The sequence below is a fragment of the Corvus cornix genome, chromosome 10 (assembly GCF_000738735.6).
Source record: "Corvus cornix cornix isolate S_Up_H32 chromosome 10, ASM73873v5, whole genome shotgun sequence".
In the NCBI taxonomy this organism is placed as follows: domain Eukaryota; kingdom Metazoa; phylum Chordata; class Aves; order Passeriformes; family Corvidae; genus Corvus; species Corvus cornix.
The window spans coordinates 1,085,995-1,104,655 of record NC_046340.1 but is presented as its reverse complement, the minus strand read 5'-3'; the positions used below and the strand labels follow the sequence as shown (position 1 = coordinate 1,104,655).

Sequence of the window (18,661 nt, the reverse complement as noted above, 5' to 3'; positions counted from 1 at the left end):
TCAGTTGCTTTATGCCAGATTAAATTAAAAACCTGGAAGAGGTACCCAGTTGGATTAAGGAAAAACTTTGTGTTGAATTGTCATTATTTTGTAAGGGAATTTCTAAGTTTAACTGTCTCTGTCTTGGGAGCTAGAAGACTTTTTAGCTGCTAACACTTAGGAAATTGTTTTACAGATTCCATGAAAGTCAGTTCTCAGACCATGACTGGCCTATTCATAATAACTATGAAGCTGATGAAGTTCAGCGTGATCCAAGGGCTCTTTCTGATGTTACTGATGAAGAAGAAGTGCAAGTAGATCCTCGCAAATATTTGGATGGAGATCGTGAAAAGTACCTGGAGGATCCTGCCTTTGACACCCACTTCTCTACTGAGCCTTGCTGGCAGTACTCAGATCACCACGAAAACAAGTATTGTGATCTGGAATGTAGTCACACTTGCAATTACAAAATGAGGTCATCTTCATACCTAGATAATTTAGTTTGGCGAGACAGTGAGGTTAACCATTACTATGAGCCCAAGCTTATTATAGATCTGTCAAACTGGAAGGAACAAAGCAAAGAAAAGTCTGACAAGAAAGGCAAGTCTAAATGTGAAAAGAATGGGTTGGTGAAAGCTCAGATAGCGCTTGAGGAAGCATCACAGCAACTTGTTGAAAAAGAAAGGGAGAAGAATCAGGGGTTTGACTTTGATTCTTTCATAGCAGAAACCATCCAGCTTAGTTTACAACATGAGTCTACTGATGTTGATAAATTAAATGACTTGAACAGTTCAGTGTCTCAGATAGAGTTGAAAGGAATAATATCAAAGTCGGTAAGCAGAGAGAAGCAGGAGAAAGGAATGGCCAATTTGGCACAGTTAGAAGCTCTGTACCAAACTTCTTGGGACAGTCAGTTTGTCAGTGGTGGGGAGGGGTGCTTCCTCATAGACCAGTTCTGTTGCGAAGTAAGGAAAGATGAACAAGTTGAAAAAGAAAATACTTACACCAGTTACTTGGACAAATTTTTTAGTAAGAAAGAAGATGCTGAAATGCTAGAACCTGAGCCAGTAGAAGAGGGGAAGCTTGGGGAGAAGGAAAGAGAAGAGAGCTTTCTCAGTAACAGTGGAGAGCTCCTCTTCAACAAGCAGCTTGAGGCCATAGGTATTCCTCAGTTCCACAGCCCTGTTGGTTCGCCTCTGAAGTCAATCCAGGCCACACTAACGCCTTCTGCTATGAAATCATCTCCCCAGATTCCCCACAAAACCTACAGCAGCATTCTGAAACATCTAAACTAAAACACTCAGCAGACATTTCTTTTATATTCATGAGATGTGTTTGTCTTTTTTTATTACTAGTGTAAGTAATTTTTTTACTTGAATCAGATGGTGTAATTTTGGTATGGATTTCATTAGTTTTCTGTTTACCATTGTTTTTACAATCCAGAATTACTTTCTATACATGAGTTAGTTTTGTTTTTAAACTGGCATGTCGTTTGCACACAAAATTAAAGAATAGAGCAAAATAATGCAAAATGCAGGAGGTAACAAAAAAATGCACTAAACCAAGTAAAAAAACATTCTCTCAGTAAAACAGTGTCCATGTTTTGCAGAAAAAGAACCTTGCCTTGAAATTTACACAGTGAGACTGTACATAATTGCATGAGAATATCTATTTTTCCCAAAACATTTTTTTCATTCATGCGTATTTTAGAGTTTTTCATACTGTACACATTTCTTAGACACATGATACCAGCAGCAACTGAAATGAATGCAGAATTTGGTACGCATGTGTTATCTACCTCAAGGTAACAGCAGTATGTGGCAAAACATTAACCACCCATAGTGCTTCTCATTATGCACTTCTATTTAGCCAGCATTATTGTAGTAGCTATTCCTGTTGAAAATCATTCAATATTTATAAATGTTCTGGTATGCATTCTTTATAGTGAAGTGTTAATATGCAGCACTTTTATTTATTTTAGCAAATAATTATATTTCTGTAATTATAGAAAGTCAATTTTTGAGTTACTTTTCAGATACAAGTTTTTGTTTAGCACTATGGTTTTATTGCCTACATAGCTGGATATATATTAACATCAGCTTATTCTGAGGCTATCCAATACATTTTTACTTTCATTTTTTAGTTTTCATTTCAAGTAAAGCACTCACTGTGTATAGGAATTTGTAATTGGAGGTGCTTGATCTCTACAAAAGAAATTAGGAATTGCTTTATTATCAAATGCTCCTAGAAGTCTTAATTGTGTTCATTTTTTAAAAATTTTGTAATGTTAGTTGTGTGCATGGAAATAATTAAGGTACAACATTACTGTAGGTTAAAGTTCTATATGGTGAGACATTTTGTTTTTACTGTATGTTTTTACTGAATGATTCCTGTCCCACTCCCAACCCCCCTCAAAAGCAAGCATGAATAAAATTAGGTTAAATATAGCATGTAGCATCTCGGTCTTTTGAAAATTTGTTTTACCTTCTGATTTTTTGAAATATTGGATGTATCATTGGCTCCCCTGTTTAAAACTAAAAACAAATAAAAACATGGCCAGCAAAAATGGCTGTTTGTGATGCTTTGTACACACCCTGCCAGATGAAGAGGGGCTGCTGTGCTGCAGCTGGGAGAGTTGTGGGGGTCACTGCCTAACCCAGGGTGCTCATGGAAGCATGAGGGACTCTCCCTGGCAGTGCCTCTGCTGGGGATGCAGCATTCGGGAAGGGGACTCCCAGGAGTTTCCTTCTGTCCTGGTGCCTGCAGCCTGTACTGAGCAAAATCCCATGCAGGGGTGTGGCTGTGAAAGCACAAATACACAGTGGTGTCCATAACCATTTTTGTTGTAAGAAACACACTCTGAAAGTCAATTCAGTGACCAAAGGTACTGTTTTATCGATGTTTTAGACTGCTTAGTGTTAAAGGAAAAGCTGCTGTAAGTGGCTGCAAGCACCTTTGCATTGCTGGCAGCCTGAAGGTGAGCGGGTTCCTCAGCCAAGAGCCTGGCTGGAGCACCTCCAGGAGGAGGTTTTGGGAGCATGACCAGGTGACTCCTATGGGATCTTTCAAAATGTGCAGCTCAGGTCTCTGTTGCAGGAAGCCTTAGAACGTTCGTGTTTCTCTTCCAGTTCCTCCCATCACAGCCGTTCCAGAGGGAGCTAATTAACTGTACAATGAAGCTGTATCTTCTGGCAAACTCCAGCTTTTCCTATGACTCTTTTAGTTCCTCCAGATTTTTCCATCTCTGCTCCTCTGGCAGCTAGCACAGCTGCTACTGGCCTAAACCAAGGATCTGCCCTTGCAGTGTGGCACAGGACGGGCACCTGGGGAGAGGGGACAGGGTCTGTGTCCTTGGGCACGGTCCCTGGACGTTTATGCAGCCGCAGCAGTGGGCTGTGGGGCTGTAGGGAGGGGAGTGACCACCTGCCCTCTCCAGGCAAGGGACTGTTCTCAAGGGCTGTGGGGGTTTTTGTTGAGATTGGATGAAAGCAGTGGGTGGGAAGTGTGGAAGAAATGGCAACAAAATTCAGCTTAAAAACACATCTTGTACAAATGAAGTATCTTCTTGATTTGTTTTTGATTCCTTTTTTTGTTTTTTTAAGAACTCAAGTGAAACCAGTACTTAAGAAGCCTGTAAGGGTACAAAGGGAACATTTTACACTAAAAGGGAGGGGAGAGTCGAGTGTTGAGCTTAAACCCAGCGTGGTGCTTCATTACCTTGGTCTTCTACCTGTGCTGGGGAAGCAACACTGTACAGGCTGTGCTGCCTGCTTTGGTGCAAACCCTGCTCTCTCAACAGCCTCTATCCATGGGTCCCTGGAGGGTGCAGCTGGGCACTCGAGATTATTAAGTAGAAAGAATTCCCTAAGTGGAGACAAAAGTGTTTGGTAAGGACCAGGCAAAGTGAAATCACTGCTAGGAAGTGAAGGTGCTCTGGGTGTGGTGCTGGGCTCTCCCTTGGCAAAGCGCGGGAGTGTTGTGTTGGAAGAACAGCCTGCAGAAAGCGCAGGGTGTCACAGGTTCTTCCCGTGGGGTGGAAGGTGGTTCCTGCCCTGGGCTCATCAGCCATGCCTATCCCCGCAGGAAAGAGCAGGTCAGTCACTTTGGCTGTGACCTAGCAACAGCATTGTCTTTAGAAACAAAATATGGAAGAGGCTTGAATTATGAACCAGATAAAGGGACCACTGTTTCACACCAAGCTGCTTGCCAAGTACAATGGAACACCCTTATTTAACAAAAAAGCAAATAAGAAATGAGAACATTAACCATCTTTTAAAAGTACCCTTTCTTCTCTAGGTGGCCTTTGGTTAAAAGGCAGCATTTTAAAGTACATTTAACAAGAGCTTCAGCTAGAAGAAGTGATGTTTACAACAGACCAGGACAGAGCCTTTTACGCATCCTGTCATCAAGTGAGATCTAATAATTGCTGAACAGTTTGTTCTGATCAAGAGTTCTCAGCCACGGTCAGTTAGCTGTCTCACAATTGCATTTAATTTTAATTAAATCAGAGTTGCTATAGATAGTCTTAGCTATTTTTATAGGACTTTGCCCACGCTGCTGGTAGTGGTGTGATGACAGTGTGAGCAGCACGGCTCAGCTGGTGTTTGCTGTGAGCAGAGCTGTTCTGCTGGGCCTGCAGGCTGGGTGTGGGGTTCTGTGAGCCAGCCGGGCACCGGGGCATGCCCTGCTGCTGCTGCCCCTCCTCTGCCCTGCTCAGCAGGGCCCCTGTACCTGCAGCTGAGGGTTCTCTGCCTACAGTAAAACCTGTGTGCCTTGATGGACGCTGTCACCTTGCTATTGCTTTTTCTGTGCTGCAGAAACTCTTAGGGTTGTGCCTGGTGCATCCTTTTAAAGCCTTGCCAAGTTCCCACTTTGATCCAGCTGATTGCTTGGAGGCACTGGTTTATGAACAGGTTTTTAATGCCTTTTTTACATGTGGGAGGCATCCACCAGAGAGGTTTTTTTTCCATATGGAACTAATGTTGCTCTGAAACTGGTTTTGCTATTTTGTTCTGTCCCCTTCTAACTGCTGCAACAGTTGGGGAGGCAGGAGCTTTTCCACATGTGGACTTTCATCCTCTACTGTACACATGTGTATACTGCAAACCCCAGAGAAATGTAGGCAGGGTCCTGAGGAATTCAATGGCACATTGCAGTGTAATTATTTCTGGATATCAAGAGGAAAAGCATCCTTGAGCTAAATCTGCTTCCACAAGTCTTCTTTTCTTTATTTATACTCATGTTTCTTTCCTGCTGCTGAGATCTGGAAGTGCTTGTCAGGCCTTCAGCTGGGTTTTACACATAATTGAACAGTAACCTTTGTTCTTCCAAAGATGCAATCCTGAGCAACAGCAGCCCTGAACCAATTTGCTCCTTACTCCTTGAGTTATTTCAGTTCTTACGAAATCCTGTAAATTCTTGTTTGCTGTTCTGCCACTGTTTGCGTCAGACCTGAGCTGAACAACCTGGGAAGTAATGCCACGGGGTATTTAGCAACAAGCAAATAATCCAGATCACCGCTGGCACCCAGCACCCGGCCTTCCATTCCAGTGTCTCTATCTTTGAAATGGTTATCTGCTCACGCTGAGTGGTATTTGACAACTCCCTAAAATATGGGCTGTTGAAAAGTTCAGAGGCTGCTCTTGGCTGGGAGGCAGCAGGGCTGATAGGGTGATTTGTGGGTCGCAGGCCATGTGCAGAGGGAGCTGTGCCCAGCAGCCCCTGGGGACGGGGTGATGGCCGGGTATGGCCACGCTCTGCAAATAGCTGGCTCGGTAGCTGGCAGCAGCCACACGTGTCATTTGCTTTCCTCAGGAATCTGTCTGCTGCATCCTGACTGCAGAGCAGCCCTTCTATAGAGAACTCTGATAATAAAATACCTTTTGTAATCTGTGTGCTGGGCTACTGCAGCCAAAATTACTTTTAACCTTTATGTCACCCGGCCTGGGTTGCTACGTGTGGAATGAAATACCAAAGGGTGCGTTTGGCAGCTGGGGGGGACAGGGAACTTGTGACTTGTCCTGCCTCAGAGCCAGCAATTCCATTGCCCTTCAGCTCCCAGCTTTGGCTCCCTCGTTCCTGGCACAAAGATGCTGGGAGGCGACTCCTGCACTCAGGAGCTGAGTAAGAGCAGGGCTGTAGGGAAAGGGAGCAGGGAAGGGCTTTTCCATCCGTCCCTGGGGACTCAGGTTAGTCCACACCTGCATCCAGTCGGTGTTTCTAGAACACAGAGCCACGACTGAGTTGGTGGCTGATGGTTTGATGGGTTTTCTTCAGTTTTAGCATTGGTAGAAGGCTGACATATTTTGACCTAATTTGGTATATTTCTGCATTACTTGTGTCTTAGCTTAACGCTTTCCATTTTTCCAGATTTCTTGTAAATTTTGGTTTACCCTTATTATATTCTTCTGGTAATCATTCATGGCTGAATACAGTCCAAGGCCTGTGGGCAGTGCCTTGCCTGCTTGGTTAATGACCACTGGCCACTCTCAGAACACATGTGAGGCCTAATAACATACAGGCTTTCCTTTATATCTGAATTTTCCTCAAGCCCTGTCCCAGGGCTCTGGTGCCGTGTAGTGTGGAAGCTTCTTTGCCACACTAATCCCACAGTGGCTGGTGCAAGGTAAGTGTAAACCTCATCATTTTTCTGTGTCATCATCTCCACAGCATCTTCCCAAAAAGCAAGTGTAGCCAGGGTACAATTTCTGCTTTACAAGATTGTTGACCTTTTAGTTTGCAGCTCAGGCTTCAGCAATGGATGCTCCAAAACCAGACTCAGGCAATGAAAGGATATCTTCTCATCTCCAGCCTTTCAGACTGGATTAGACCTTAAATCTTCAGTGCTAGAGGCTGCAGAGAAACAATGCCTCCATTTAATGTCTGTCTTGAAGTTTATCATCTATAAGGATTTAAAGCATAGACCTGAATAACTGAATGACAGGTTTATTGTGACTTCTGTGTTTGTTTGGATACAGATTTAAACAGTACAGCTCTTGAAATAGCTGGGTAACTAGCAGAAATATTCTTAAAGCCTATGATTAAGAAAGCAGATGGGTTTGGTTTTTGTTTTGTATCATATTTGTCCCAGATATTTTCTGCTATTGTTACAGTCTTAGCAGATTTGATGTTGACACATTGAAAGATTAAATTACTTCTAAATACTAAATTATCTTTCAGACCCTTACACATGACATTTCACTGGTTTTCCATGATTCTTTATTTTCTTTTTACTTGCTTTTATACAGAGAGACCCTCAGGTGTTTGAGCCTCTCAGTTTTACATTACACCTAGCCCTGTGAAGCAGCAAGGTGCCAGTGTATTGCAGTGTAGAGTGGACAGGAATGTCCTCTGGGATTGCTGGCATTTATATCTGTATTTCTATTGGCCTTGTAACCGCATCACCCAGAGCACAGCATCCATTTCCAGCAAGGCAGGGTAAAAAACCTGTGACTGCCTTATGGACCTGCACAGGGCAAGGAGATTCATCATCCAGGACAGAGCAAACCCAGGAGGAAAGCAAACCCTGGAAGCCAAAGTGGAGCTCTGGCAAGCTGGGCAGCCATGGAGTGGCTCACTGTTTGCAGCTGGAGCATGGAAGAGGCTGGCTGCCCGCAGCTGTGTGGCTCTTGGATGGTTAAATCAGTACCTTGCAGCATTTCTCCTGCCCTGATAAAACCATAATCACATCAGCAGTGGAGCAGGTGTTTTGGTTCTTCAGCCAACACAGAGAAAAATATGAAAGCAGAGTTGCTAGAGCGATTTACTGGCCAAGTGGACTCAAAATGACTTGCTGTAGGCAGCTGGGTGGCCGTGGTGGGTCAGCAGTAGGTACAGCACCAGCAGTAGAGAGGAGCCGGGTGTGACCAGGGCAGAGTCCAGCTCATCCTCCAAAGTGCTGGTGCAGCCCAGGGAGGAGGTTTCCGCCCTGCCTGCCAGGAATTGCAGTCTGCGTTGGCATGGGCAGGAGGAAAAATATGATGGGAAACAGGAAGATTAAAATAATCCCAGTGAAAACAGGATGTTGGAAAGCTGGTAACAGAGTGGGGCTGCAGGGCTGGCTGGCTGCAGAGGGCTGCTGGGAGCAGGGAGGCTCTCACACAGGCGGTTTGGGGCAAAACACCCTGTTCTCACATGTTTGTAGGTCCACACCAAAGCCCTGAGGCAGAGGCAGCACAGCTCTGCTGGCACCAGACTGGTATCTTGTGTTCCCCAAAATATGACTGATTATGGCTATTTACACTGATGTGTTCACTCACCTTCTCTCAACACCTGCCTGAATTCTTTTTTTGTTGGATGAAGGTCGTAAACCATTCTCTACAACACATCAGCCTGGCATCACATTTATTTAACAGATAGGACCTGCCAGGCAGGGATGGAGCTGTTCCAGAGCCCGGCTGCCAGCAGGGAGCTGGGTATCTCCCTGCTGATCACAGCCTGCTCTCCAAGCTGCCATCCGTGGCGTCCTTCCAGCTACGACAAAATAAAACCCAAGCAGTGTTTGTCTCTCGCTGAGCTGCCTCTTCCTTTCAGGGGCTGACAGCAGCAGTCACTGCCGTGGATTTACGGCGGGGTGGCGGGGCCTGGGGTGGCTGAGGAGCCGGTTCCCATCCCCACTGCCAGTCTGTGACCTGCCAGAGGTTGTTGCTGGGGCTGGCGAGGGGCTGCTGGCCAGTGCCCAACCAGCTTCTTGAGTGCCTCGCACACCCAGCACTGAGGTGCTTCTGCTCCCCTGGGAGCAGGGCAGCTGCAGTGCCAGACACTGCTTTCGGCCTGGGAGAGCATGGTGGGCTCATGAGAGGGCTCTGCATTGCAGGTGCCAGGCTCCAGCATGTGCAGACCACACTCAGAAGGAAGCGTGAACTCAGTGCCCTGTAATTTATGAGGTCACTGAGCCGTTAGAAAATGCATACTAAAATCCCTGAGGCTACATCAAACTGGATTGTTCTTTAAGGTAAAATGAAAATTGCTATTTTCCATGAGTCTAAACTGCTGTCCACTTATTTACTTTCTGTGGCTAAACTGAATCTACCATGTACACTGCAAGTTGCCAGTGTTTGTCAGTGCAATGCAGAACCAGACGGATGCAGAACGGCCCTTGGATGAGGGAGAACCACGTCCCCAGTTTTAATCAGCCAGTTAACACAGAGCAATTCTTCCCAGACATCAGGTCTTCCCCCAGCTAGGCAGCCCAGCTGGACAGGCATGGCTGTAGTGCTTGGGAGGAAAGCTCAGTAAAGGGCAGGCTCTGCCCAGCACCACACAGGTCCTGCAGCAGGGGAGCTGCTGTATCTGCAGCTTGCTTTTCTCACCAGCATTCCAGATGATTTGGGGCCTGAGGATGCCAAACCCTCAGAGTTTCCAATAACCTCAGATTCTCTTCTTCCATGCTCAAAAAATGAGACAGATTTGTTCTCCAGGTCCATGAAGTAGTCAAAATCCTGTGCTCATCCCTGAAGGTCCCAGATGTTCACTACATGACTTGACTCTTACAAGTGATAAGGAATAGGAGGAGATGGAAAGCTTAAAGTGAAATAAATGACTGCAGTCAGTGGCCTGACTGCCCTGGGAGCTCAGGCCATTTTCTGGAGTAGTGCGATGCCCAGTTCCTTTAACACTCAGCCCCAGTACAATATTCATCCAAGAAGAAATGAGCAGATGTATTTTCAAGATGAACTTCTTCACTGTTGCAGGTTTTGACATCACTGTTGGTGTCTGCGGGCAGTGTCACAGGAGAGCCAGCTTCAAACTCAAGGAGCCGGATCTGGGGAGCTCCCTGCATGCCAGGAGGGGAGTGTGGGGAGCAACACCCCCGTGGCAGCCCAGAGACAGTTCAAGTTCATGTTAGTTTTACATGTTTGACGCCAGAAATCTCTCCAGGCACCACTTCAATCCAATTTACAGCGTCTGGCTCAAGTGAAGTACGAGAAGAATTCGCTGAAGCGATTTGAGTGGTGATGTGTCGGGAGCTGGGTGAGCAGGCAGGGCGGCCTGCACCAGCCCTGGGGATGGTGGGGCTCAGCAGCCAGGAGGGCTCAGGAAAGCCCCAGCCCCTCAGGAGGGCTCTGGAAAGCTCCAGCCCTCTGCACAGGCACTGTGCTCTCCGCCAGTGAGGCCAGTGGCAGCAGGTTGGGAACACGCCAACTTGGTCCTTCCCCCCTTCTCCTTAAAATACTCATGAAGCTGCTGTAAAACACAACTGGAGATGCTACTGCTCGTGCCCAGGGGTAATTCCCAGCAGAGAATGTTGCCTCTGGGCACTGGGGCACTCCATTTCCATCTCACAGCCATGGAGCACCCCAGCCCCATTGCCCATCCAGCTGAGCTCACAGAAATTTGGGAATGACATGGCTTTCACTAAGATACCTTCACTTCCCGCAGAGGGAAAGCGAGTCTCAAGAGGCTTTGCAGCATGCACAGATGTGAATTGCCTTCCTCCTGCACCCCTAAGGAATTTATGTGTTGTCTTCTCCACTTTACAGCAGGAAAATGAAAGATGGAGTGGTTAAACCTCATGCTGCAAGAGCAGGGTGCTGACTGGGGTGGGACAAACCAGGCTCCCCCAGATGCTGGAGTTTGAGCCACCTTGAGGGATTTGGAGGATTAAGGTAAGGAGGAAAGTCGTTTACACCTTCACCTCTTACTGAAGTCCCTGAAGCCTCTGCAATGTCCTGGGCATTTATGGAAACTAATGAACCGTGTCACCTGAATATGGAGCACTTACAGGGAGAATTGGAGCAGGGATGGTGATTAAAGGTAGCGTCCAGATGAGCAAGCAGTGGCAGAGCCCAGCCCTGCTCCTTTGGGAGAGCAGTGTGTTTGCAGAGGCAGCACATCCCACCTGGACAGAGTACATCCAGCCTGGAGACAGTGCCCTGGCCATGCTGCCTTAGAAAGCAAGTGAGGAGGAGTGAATCCTGATCTTACTTTCAAAAGGGGGGAAAAAGCCAGAAGGTTTGGTCCAGACTGGCTGTAAAGGAGGGAAGGTCAGTCGTGCCTGCTGTTCTGACGCCGTGCTGTTCACCTGACGGCTTGGGCCAACGCAGAGTTCTCACGGGTGGCATCATCGCTGTGAGGTGGGACCTTCCACTTCTCCGTTTTTGCAGTCCCTCACTAGGAAGGCAGGGTGGGAGCAGCATCCAAGTGCTGTGTAAGGACTCATTTTCCACAGCAGGGCTGGGCGTGCGCTGGTGGCCACCAGAGCACCTCTGCCTGCAGGGGCAGGGCTGCTGTCCCCAGAGCTGTGCTGTGCTGCCGTGGGGAGCCAGGAACACAGACCCCACGTGCACCATGGCCCTGCGGTGTGGGGTGGGGTGGGTGGGGTGGTGCAGCTTACCCAGCCTTGCAGGGAGCAGCTTGTTCTGGCATGTGGTGGGGACAGATGTTTTCAGGGCCGCGGCAGGGCGGCGTGAGCATCCGAAGGGTCCAGCTGCCTTTGGTGCATCAGACATGGATTTGATGGCCATTGCCACCACCATTCCTGCCTCCCCCTCATGGCAGGGCTCGGGGAATAATTCATGCATTAGAAAACATCATTGCATGAATGATGACGTAAGTAATTTTATAGTGCTAAATGGTCAGTTCCAGTTAATGCATTTTTTAATTTCTGAGAATGGCTCGGCAGCCCCTCAGGTGATGTCAGCAGCGTTCCCACCCACTGTCACAGCCCGGGCACAAGGACACTGACCGGGCACTGCTGAGGACACTGACCGGGCACTGCTGAGCTGCCGTCTCTCCCATGCTGGCAGCACATCCAGAGCACTATAAATGAAAGTTTCCAAACACGAAGGCAGCACTGAGAAAGAGGAAAATTACCCTTCAGGGATGTATTCTGCTATTGTCAGGGCAGCGTGGAATGAAAGCAAAAAGGATTTCGAGACTGGGTTTTGGCTGCTGGTTGAGGCTGTGATTATAAACTGCAGCCTGAATGCAGCATGCCCGAACCACCCCCTCCCCCTGCCCAAGCCTTAAGCCAAAGGATTTAAACAAGCTCTTATGTAATATGGTTTTAGTGTTTCCAGTAGAAATAGGTGTTCTAAATATAAATGATTTGCAGATAAAATAGGCTTATATAAAATGCTTTTACGTTTATATAACCCCAAGTTGGCATTTCACCCAACAGCTCCACGCGAGCCCAGCGCTGGGGGCAGTGCCGGGTGCTGGCAGTGCCCAGCTGGGTGCCAGCCTGCTGGGCCACGGCTGGGGCTGCACTGCCCTCTGCACCACAGACCGGCCCCGTCCTGTGCCCAGCCCTCCAGGACAGCGCCTGCTGGAAGAGATGGGGTTGGAATTTCTCAGGTGTGATCCCCTCCCTTCTCCCTGCCCAGGGCCTCGCTCACAGCAGCAATCGCAGGACATTCCTGTGGTCAGTCCTGGGGCGGTGGGGACAGCCCTCGTTCCAGCAGCAGTGCCATGGCAGCGGTGATTGTCCAGCTGGGCACTGCAGACACTGGCCCTTGGGGTCAGCTGCTCTGGTCCTTTAGGCAAAGAGAGTTGTTTTGGATGTCGAGAGCTGGAATTCTCCTTCACCCTGCTGTCCATGCAGAGATGTCTGTGCATGTGCATGTATGCATATATTTATATACACAAACATATATATGTGTGCATATATTTATACATATATTTATACACATATGGATGTGTATATTTATATATACACGTATGGCATGGTGAAAGACCTGACTGCCTCCAGCTCAGGGTTGCCAGCACGGCCTGGGCTGTGGGCTCTTCCCAAGCAGTGGCCACAGCCCCCCTGAGCAGCCAGGGGCAGCTCCCTGTCACAGCAAGGCCATCGGAACACTTGTACCTCCCTCACCACGAGTGTGCACCCACAGGGTGAGCCCTCACCTGCCATGCCTCTTCTCCATGGCCACCTTCGTCCAGATCGTGGCTGCTCAAAGCTGCTGAGCCTCTTGCCCAGCCCAGCAGTGCCTCAGGAGCCGTGACAGTGGCCACTGCTAAGGGCAGTAACAATCAGCTTGGAAACGGTGTTTTCTGAGCAGAAAAAAATGGTTGCTACGTTACAACCTTTATGTATGGGAAAGATACTCAGTCAAGTCTTACACAACAGCCCTCAGTGCATCACACCAAACGCTTGCTCGTAGGGGAAGGACTGCTTGCTAAGTAATTTTAGCTACCATTATGTGTAGGGAACATGCACAGAATCATACATAAATACATAGAGACATGAATAGATGTGCATGTCTTGTTTACACACACACACACACACATATTTCCATATATATGAGAAACGAGAACACTTTTTTCAGCTACAGTCTGTTTCTGCAACAGACCAATATGATTTTATAGCTCCTTGCCATTAACATTTCCATTCAAATAATGCCTTATTTATGCCCATACCGGAGAAGCTCTTTTGACAACGTGGGAAGAGGCTTTTTATTGTGAAGCCAGAACTGTCAGCAGCCTCTATTATTTTTGGTGGGACTGTCAGTTCTCCAAGCAACATGACTTCATTTTTAATCCAGGTCTGATTGAAGACACTTGATCTGTCCTGCTTTTGTCAGTCACAGAGGCAAACCTGCCATAAAGAAATCGTATGTGTGACCTTCGAAAATGACTGTGGCCCTTTCCATCTTGTCTGTGCTCTGTTTTTCATAAAAGCCTGTTTCTGCGGTGCATTACGGGGGAAATGAGCCATTCATCTTTGTCTCCACTGCCCTCACAACTGCTGTGGAGTCACTCCCTGCAGGCCCAAGGAGAATGCTGGGTCAAGCAGCACTTGGGCATCTTTTAGAGCTGGACCTGCAGTGATTCATCAGCCACTTCCCTCTGAAAATCAATAGTCACGTGTAGCACAAGTGCTTATGGCCCCTTATGTCATATACAGATAAAAATTAACCAAACCAGCTGTACCTTCATCTAAATGTTTAGTGCTCCAACCAAGGGCTCAGCCAGCTCCCACCTGCTGGTGAGGTGCTGCAGCCCTTCTGCAAACATAGTGGAAAAGGGATTCCCAGCACCTGAGTCAGCCTGAACCTGCCTTTGCACCAAAGGCAGTTCTCTCCCGAGCTGGTGTGCAGCCAGACAGGCACCGAGGTGTTCTCAGCTGGGAGGCAGTGGCCATGCTTGCCCTGCCCAGTCCAGGGAATTCGGTGTGCTCCCCACTGCCCGCTGTGCCCAGCTCACACCAGTGCACGTCTGGTAGCTCCTGCAGAGGTAGCTGTCACTTTTATCTGGGCTTCTAAAATAAGGTAAAAAGGCAGCCTGAAGTGACGTAGCAAGGTCTGTCCCTGCTCGGATTTGTGCTTGCAATTCTTTGAGGAGACCATTTCAGTTACAGAAATTGGTCCACAAAAACTACCGCCACTAAAAACCCACCCCTTGCCCTCATACTGCTCTGCCGTATTTCTGACTAATGTGCCACTTTATTTTTCCAGTAAGTATGAAAGAGGATGCTAATAAAACTTCTGGAACAGTTTTGCTTATTTTCCTGGTTTGAAGCTGGGCACTTGTCACGCCAGCTGGGTGTAAGACCATGAGCCTCATGAGGCAACTTACGCAGCAGCTCCTGCAGCCACTGGCAACCCTTGGCCCGTGTGGGCTGGCACCAGCTCTTTGGACATCTCAGAGACTCTGCCAGAGGCCTTTTGGCCACTGTGTGAGCCTGCCTTCCTCCCTGCTGATGCCCTGGGGTCTGTCTGGTGCCAGAGGAGGATCACACCCCTGCAGTGCACACAAAGCCAGGGACTTCCTTCCTCCTCTAAACTTCACTTTGTCTGGGGAAAGCCTGTTTCCCCAGGTACCACATTTCCTTTTCTAGGAAAGGTCTTTTGCACAGCATGAATGTGCGTGTGTATTGTATCTACACATACCTACGTGTGTATTATGTATATATACATATATATATACTTATGTGTATATATGTATATGTACATATATACATATGTATATTTATATATCTATATTTATCTCCTTTGCAGTATTTGCACACAGGAAGCACAGAGCTAGTGACTAAACTCTGGGTTTAATGTCTAAAAATATAGATGGAAAGAAATAACTCATTTTACTGGCAAAAATATTCAGGTGAGTGCTTTTGCAGGCACAAACCAAGCAGCTGCTTGGTGGCCAGGTAAGCAAGTGGCTGGGAGAGGACTGAGTGTTGCAATGGAGGGTGCTCCTGAGCCCATGCTCATGGGAAGCTGACAGCTACATTTCTGACCTAGACAGACATTGCTGCGGTGACGAAGGCAGCTGGAAACAGAGCTGACCCTTGTTCAGGGAATAAATCCTATCTGTTTTTGCAAGAGGCATGACGCGCATACTTCTGCTAAAGTAACAGCATAAAGCACCAAGCACAACCACTGGAAAGTTGGCAACGTCTGGTTTTCAGTGCTGAAAACATGCCAGCCTGCTTGGGCAATGTGGGACAATTTTAGGAGATGAAAGACAAAAGATGAAACAGAGCCACGCCCTGGTGTTTTGTGCCTGGTGGTGAGAGGCTGGCCATGGCCACCACGCTCCCGTGGTCGGCACGCTGGCGGGCAGCCTGCTGCCATCCAGGCACTGGCCAGGATCAGCACAAGTCCTGGCATCCCCAGCTTGGGGAGCCTGAGGAGACAATGCCTCCGTGCGCAGGTGACAGTGCCTCCGTGTGCAGGTGACAGTGCCTCCATGTGCAGGTGACAGTGCCTCCATGTGCAGGTGGGATGGTGCCTCCATGTGCAGGTGGGACGGTGCCTCCGTGTGCAGGTGGGACGGTGCCTCCATGTGCAGGTGACAGTGCCTCCATATGCAGGTGGGACGGTGCCTCTTGCCTGCTGAACAGCCCCTGGCCCCTCAGCTCGCCTTGCCACAGGCAGGGAGCGGTCCCAGCCTGCCCCAGCAGGGTGCCCGTGCTGCAGGACTCCAGCCTTTCCCACTGATCCCAGTTTGCCAGGTAGCAGCAGTACAAACAGGTGAAAAATAAAACCAGCACCAACCTCAGCTCGTGCTTGACTGTGGCTGCTTTGTCAGTTTCTCCTTAGGGATGAGGGCTCCACTTTGCCTGCAGCAGATCCCTCCCTGACCCTCAGGAACATCAGCACCAGCAGGGCTCAGAGCCTCAGCCCTTTGCCAGCTTTGCCCTGGAGGCACCTGGGGCTCGACCTCTGCTCACAGGAGCTCCAGTGTTGCACACAGGGCTGTGTTCATGGGCTTCCTTCACTACGTGACCTTCACCTCCCATTTTTGAGGCTATAGCTACAGAATTTAAATTTAAGTTTTAATTTGCGTAAATTTAAGTTTTAATTTGGCACCATCAGGCTCAAGACTTCCAGCCTGAAGACTAATGAGCTGCATTAAGATTAAATCCCATCAAGAATACCAATGACTTTTCTCCTCAGTGCTCATTCAGATCCGTCCAAAATCTCTATCACAGTGCCGTGGGTCACACTGCTCAGGATCAAGGGGCTCACTGCTGCTGAGAAGCCTGATGGAGCTGGACTCATGCTGAGCAAGAGGGAGGGCCAGGTGGCCTCAGGAGGCCTCTTCCAAATTATGTTTCCCTGTGATTCTGACATCAAAAGCCACCCCATGGAAATAACAAACTGAAAACTAGCTCCACCATAGATGGAGCTTCTGTCTGCTGCTGCTGTTTTTGTGTATAATGTGGTCACAAACAGCATTTTATTCTGTACCTGTCATATCAAGAATAAAAGTTATAGATAAAATGCACCAGGCAAGAGCAATTTTCGTAAAGTCTTTGTCAAAAATGAAGAACTGTGACTCTCCCATCTCTCTTACAGAAGTCCATGGGAACTGTAAGCCCAGCCATACTCACCACAGACCACGTGGGCAGAAACACCCAAAATCCATGACCATTTTTGAAACATTAGCTGCACGAAAGCAGCTTTAAATAGAAATGAAGATACAAAGCTACACAACGTGCAGGTATCACACAGCTGAACCAAAACCCTCCATCTGCCTCATGAAGATTGTCTCGGGATTTGGGTGCAGATTTCTGCCTGAGCTTTGCGCCCCTGAGCCCTCTCAAACATGCAGTTTAAACACTCCAGTAATCTCCAGTCTTTCAGAGTTAATGATCAGATGTAACTTTGAAGCTGCTGAACTTGTGAACCAGGATGTGTTGGGAAAGGCTGAGGCATGTAAAGATCAGCCCTTTCTCAGGAGGAGAGTGTTAGCTGGGGCGACTGGGAGGGTTTACGTTTGGTGGGATTTTGCTGACAGGGGCGATGCCACGGCCCTGGTCACCCTGGACAGCCTCCCTGCTTCAGGGAGCTCAAGCAGCTTCTCCCCCTTTGCTCTCCCCATGCTCACACAGTGCTGCGGAACCAGCAGTCGGCATAAACCCGTGGCTGCTGCATTCTGCTCTGTGGGGTTGGAGGTTTTTAGGTTGTTTCCATTCAAATGAGACGAAACCCATTCATTCATTACAATCTTCCTGCAAAGCACCCTGCAGCTACTCACCCAAACCAAGTTAACCATCACCTTGTGCAGCCGGAGGTGCCGTGCCCCAGGGAGCCCAGAACCCAAGCCTGGGAGGGGCAAGCCAGGGCCACCTCTGCTAGCCCCGCTTGGCCATGCCCAGAGCCACCTCCTGCTGCCAGCCTGCAGCGTGCCCAGCCAGGACAAACCTCGGATTATTTTGCCCCTCACTCCTCCTAGGCCCAGCAAACATTCCCCAAGTGAGTTCAATTTTACAAGCTGTTAGGATACTACCCGGTATGAAAACGCGAGCAGAGCAATTCTAATGCGACGCGTGATGCGTGAAAACTCCTTTCTAAGAGAAATACATTTGAAAACTGCGCCGCTTTCCTGAAGGCATTTTCTTCCCATTTCTCCGTTACATACTTACAGATTAATGGAGCGATATTTTTAATTGTTAAAACTTTCCAGAGCCGCGCTTGACCGGACGCGTTCCCGCCCCGCTCCCGCAGCGCGGATGGCGCGGTCAACAGCGGCACCGGCCGGCCAGCAGCGGGATGGACCGGCCAGCAGCGGGATGGGCTAACAGCGGGATGGACCGGCCAACAGCGGGATGGGCTAACAGCGGGATGGGCTAACAGCGGGATGGACCGGCCAGCAGCGGGATGGGCTAATAGCGGGATGGACCGGCCAGCAGCGGGATGGGCTAACAGCGGGATGGACCGGCCAACAGCGGATGGGCTAACAGCGGGATGGACCGGCCAACAGCGGGATGGACCAGGGCTAACAGCGGGATGGGCTAACAGCAGGATGGGCTAACAGCAGGATGGGCTAACAGCGGGATGGACCGGCCAGCAGCGGGATGGGCCAACAGCAGGATGGACCGGCCAACAGCAGGATGGACCGGCCAGCAGCGGGACACCCGGGGCGCCCGGGGAGCTCAGGTGTGCCCGTGTGTGCACACACAGCAGTAGTGTGTGTGTAAGCATCCAAATGTGTGTGTGTGTGTGTAATTTATGTACATGTACAGCCGTGTGTGGATGCACACGCGTGTGTATATGTTTACACGCATGTATATACACGTACAGAATTCAAACGCGTTTATACACCCATTTCTGTTTATGCACACGCAGGTAGGTTTGTACGGAGACACGCATCCTGCCGTGTGCACATGCACACACACGAAGATACGTGTTTACCCACGAGCATTCTGAGGGGAGAGGCAAGCTGGCAGCGGCTCCTGCTCGCCCGCAGCAGCTGCGCACCCTGCGGCCACCGCGGGGAGCCGGCGCCCCGCAGC

General features: G+C 48.8%; 1 protein-coding gene and 1 long non-coding RNA gene across 4 annotated transcripts in view; both read left to right on the top strand.

Annotated features, from left to right (window-relative positions):
• The window catches only part of MAPK6 (mitogen-activated protein kinase 6), a 29,027-nt gene extending 26,482 nt beyond the window's left edge, over window positions 1–2,545 (top strand). For all 3 annotated transcript variants that reach the window (XM_010391182.4, XM_039557422.1, XM_019280922.3), the window contains exon 6: window positions 176–2,545. In XM_010391182.4, coding sequence (XP_010389484.1) covers window positions 176–1,274 — 1,099 coding nt within the window. In that variant the 3' untranslated portion in view covers window positions 1,275–2,545. The remainder of the gene's footprint in view (window positions 1–175) is intronic.
• Window positions 2,546–6,517: 3,972 nt separating this feature from the next.
• On the top strand, window positions 6,518–10,718 carry LOC120410528. The gene is made up of 3 exons (XR_005602734.1): window positions 6,518–6,604; window positions 9,672–9,899; window positions 10,461–10,718. It is a non-coding gene; the product is annotated as an uncharacterized LOC120410528 (long non-coding RNA).
• Window positions 10,719–18,661: the final 7,943 nt, after the last annotated feature.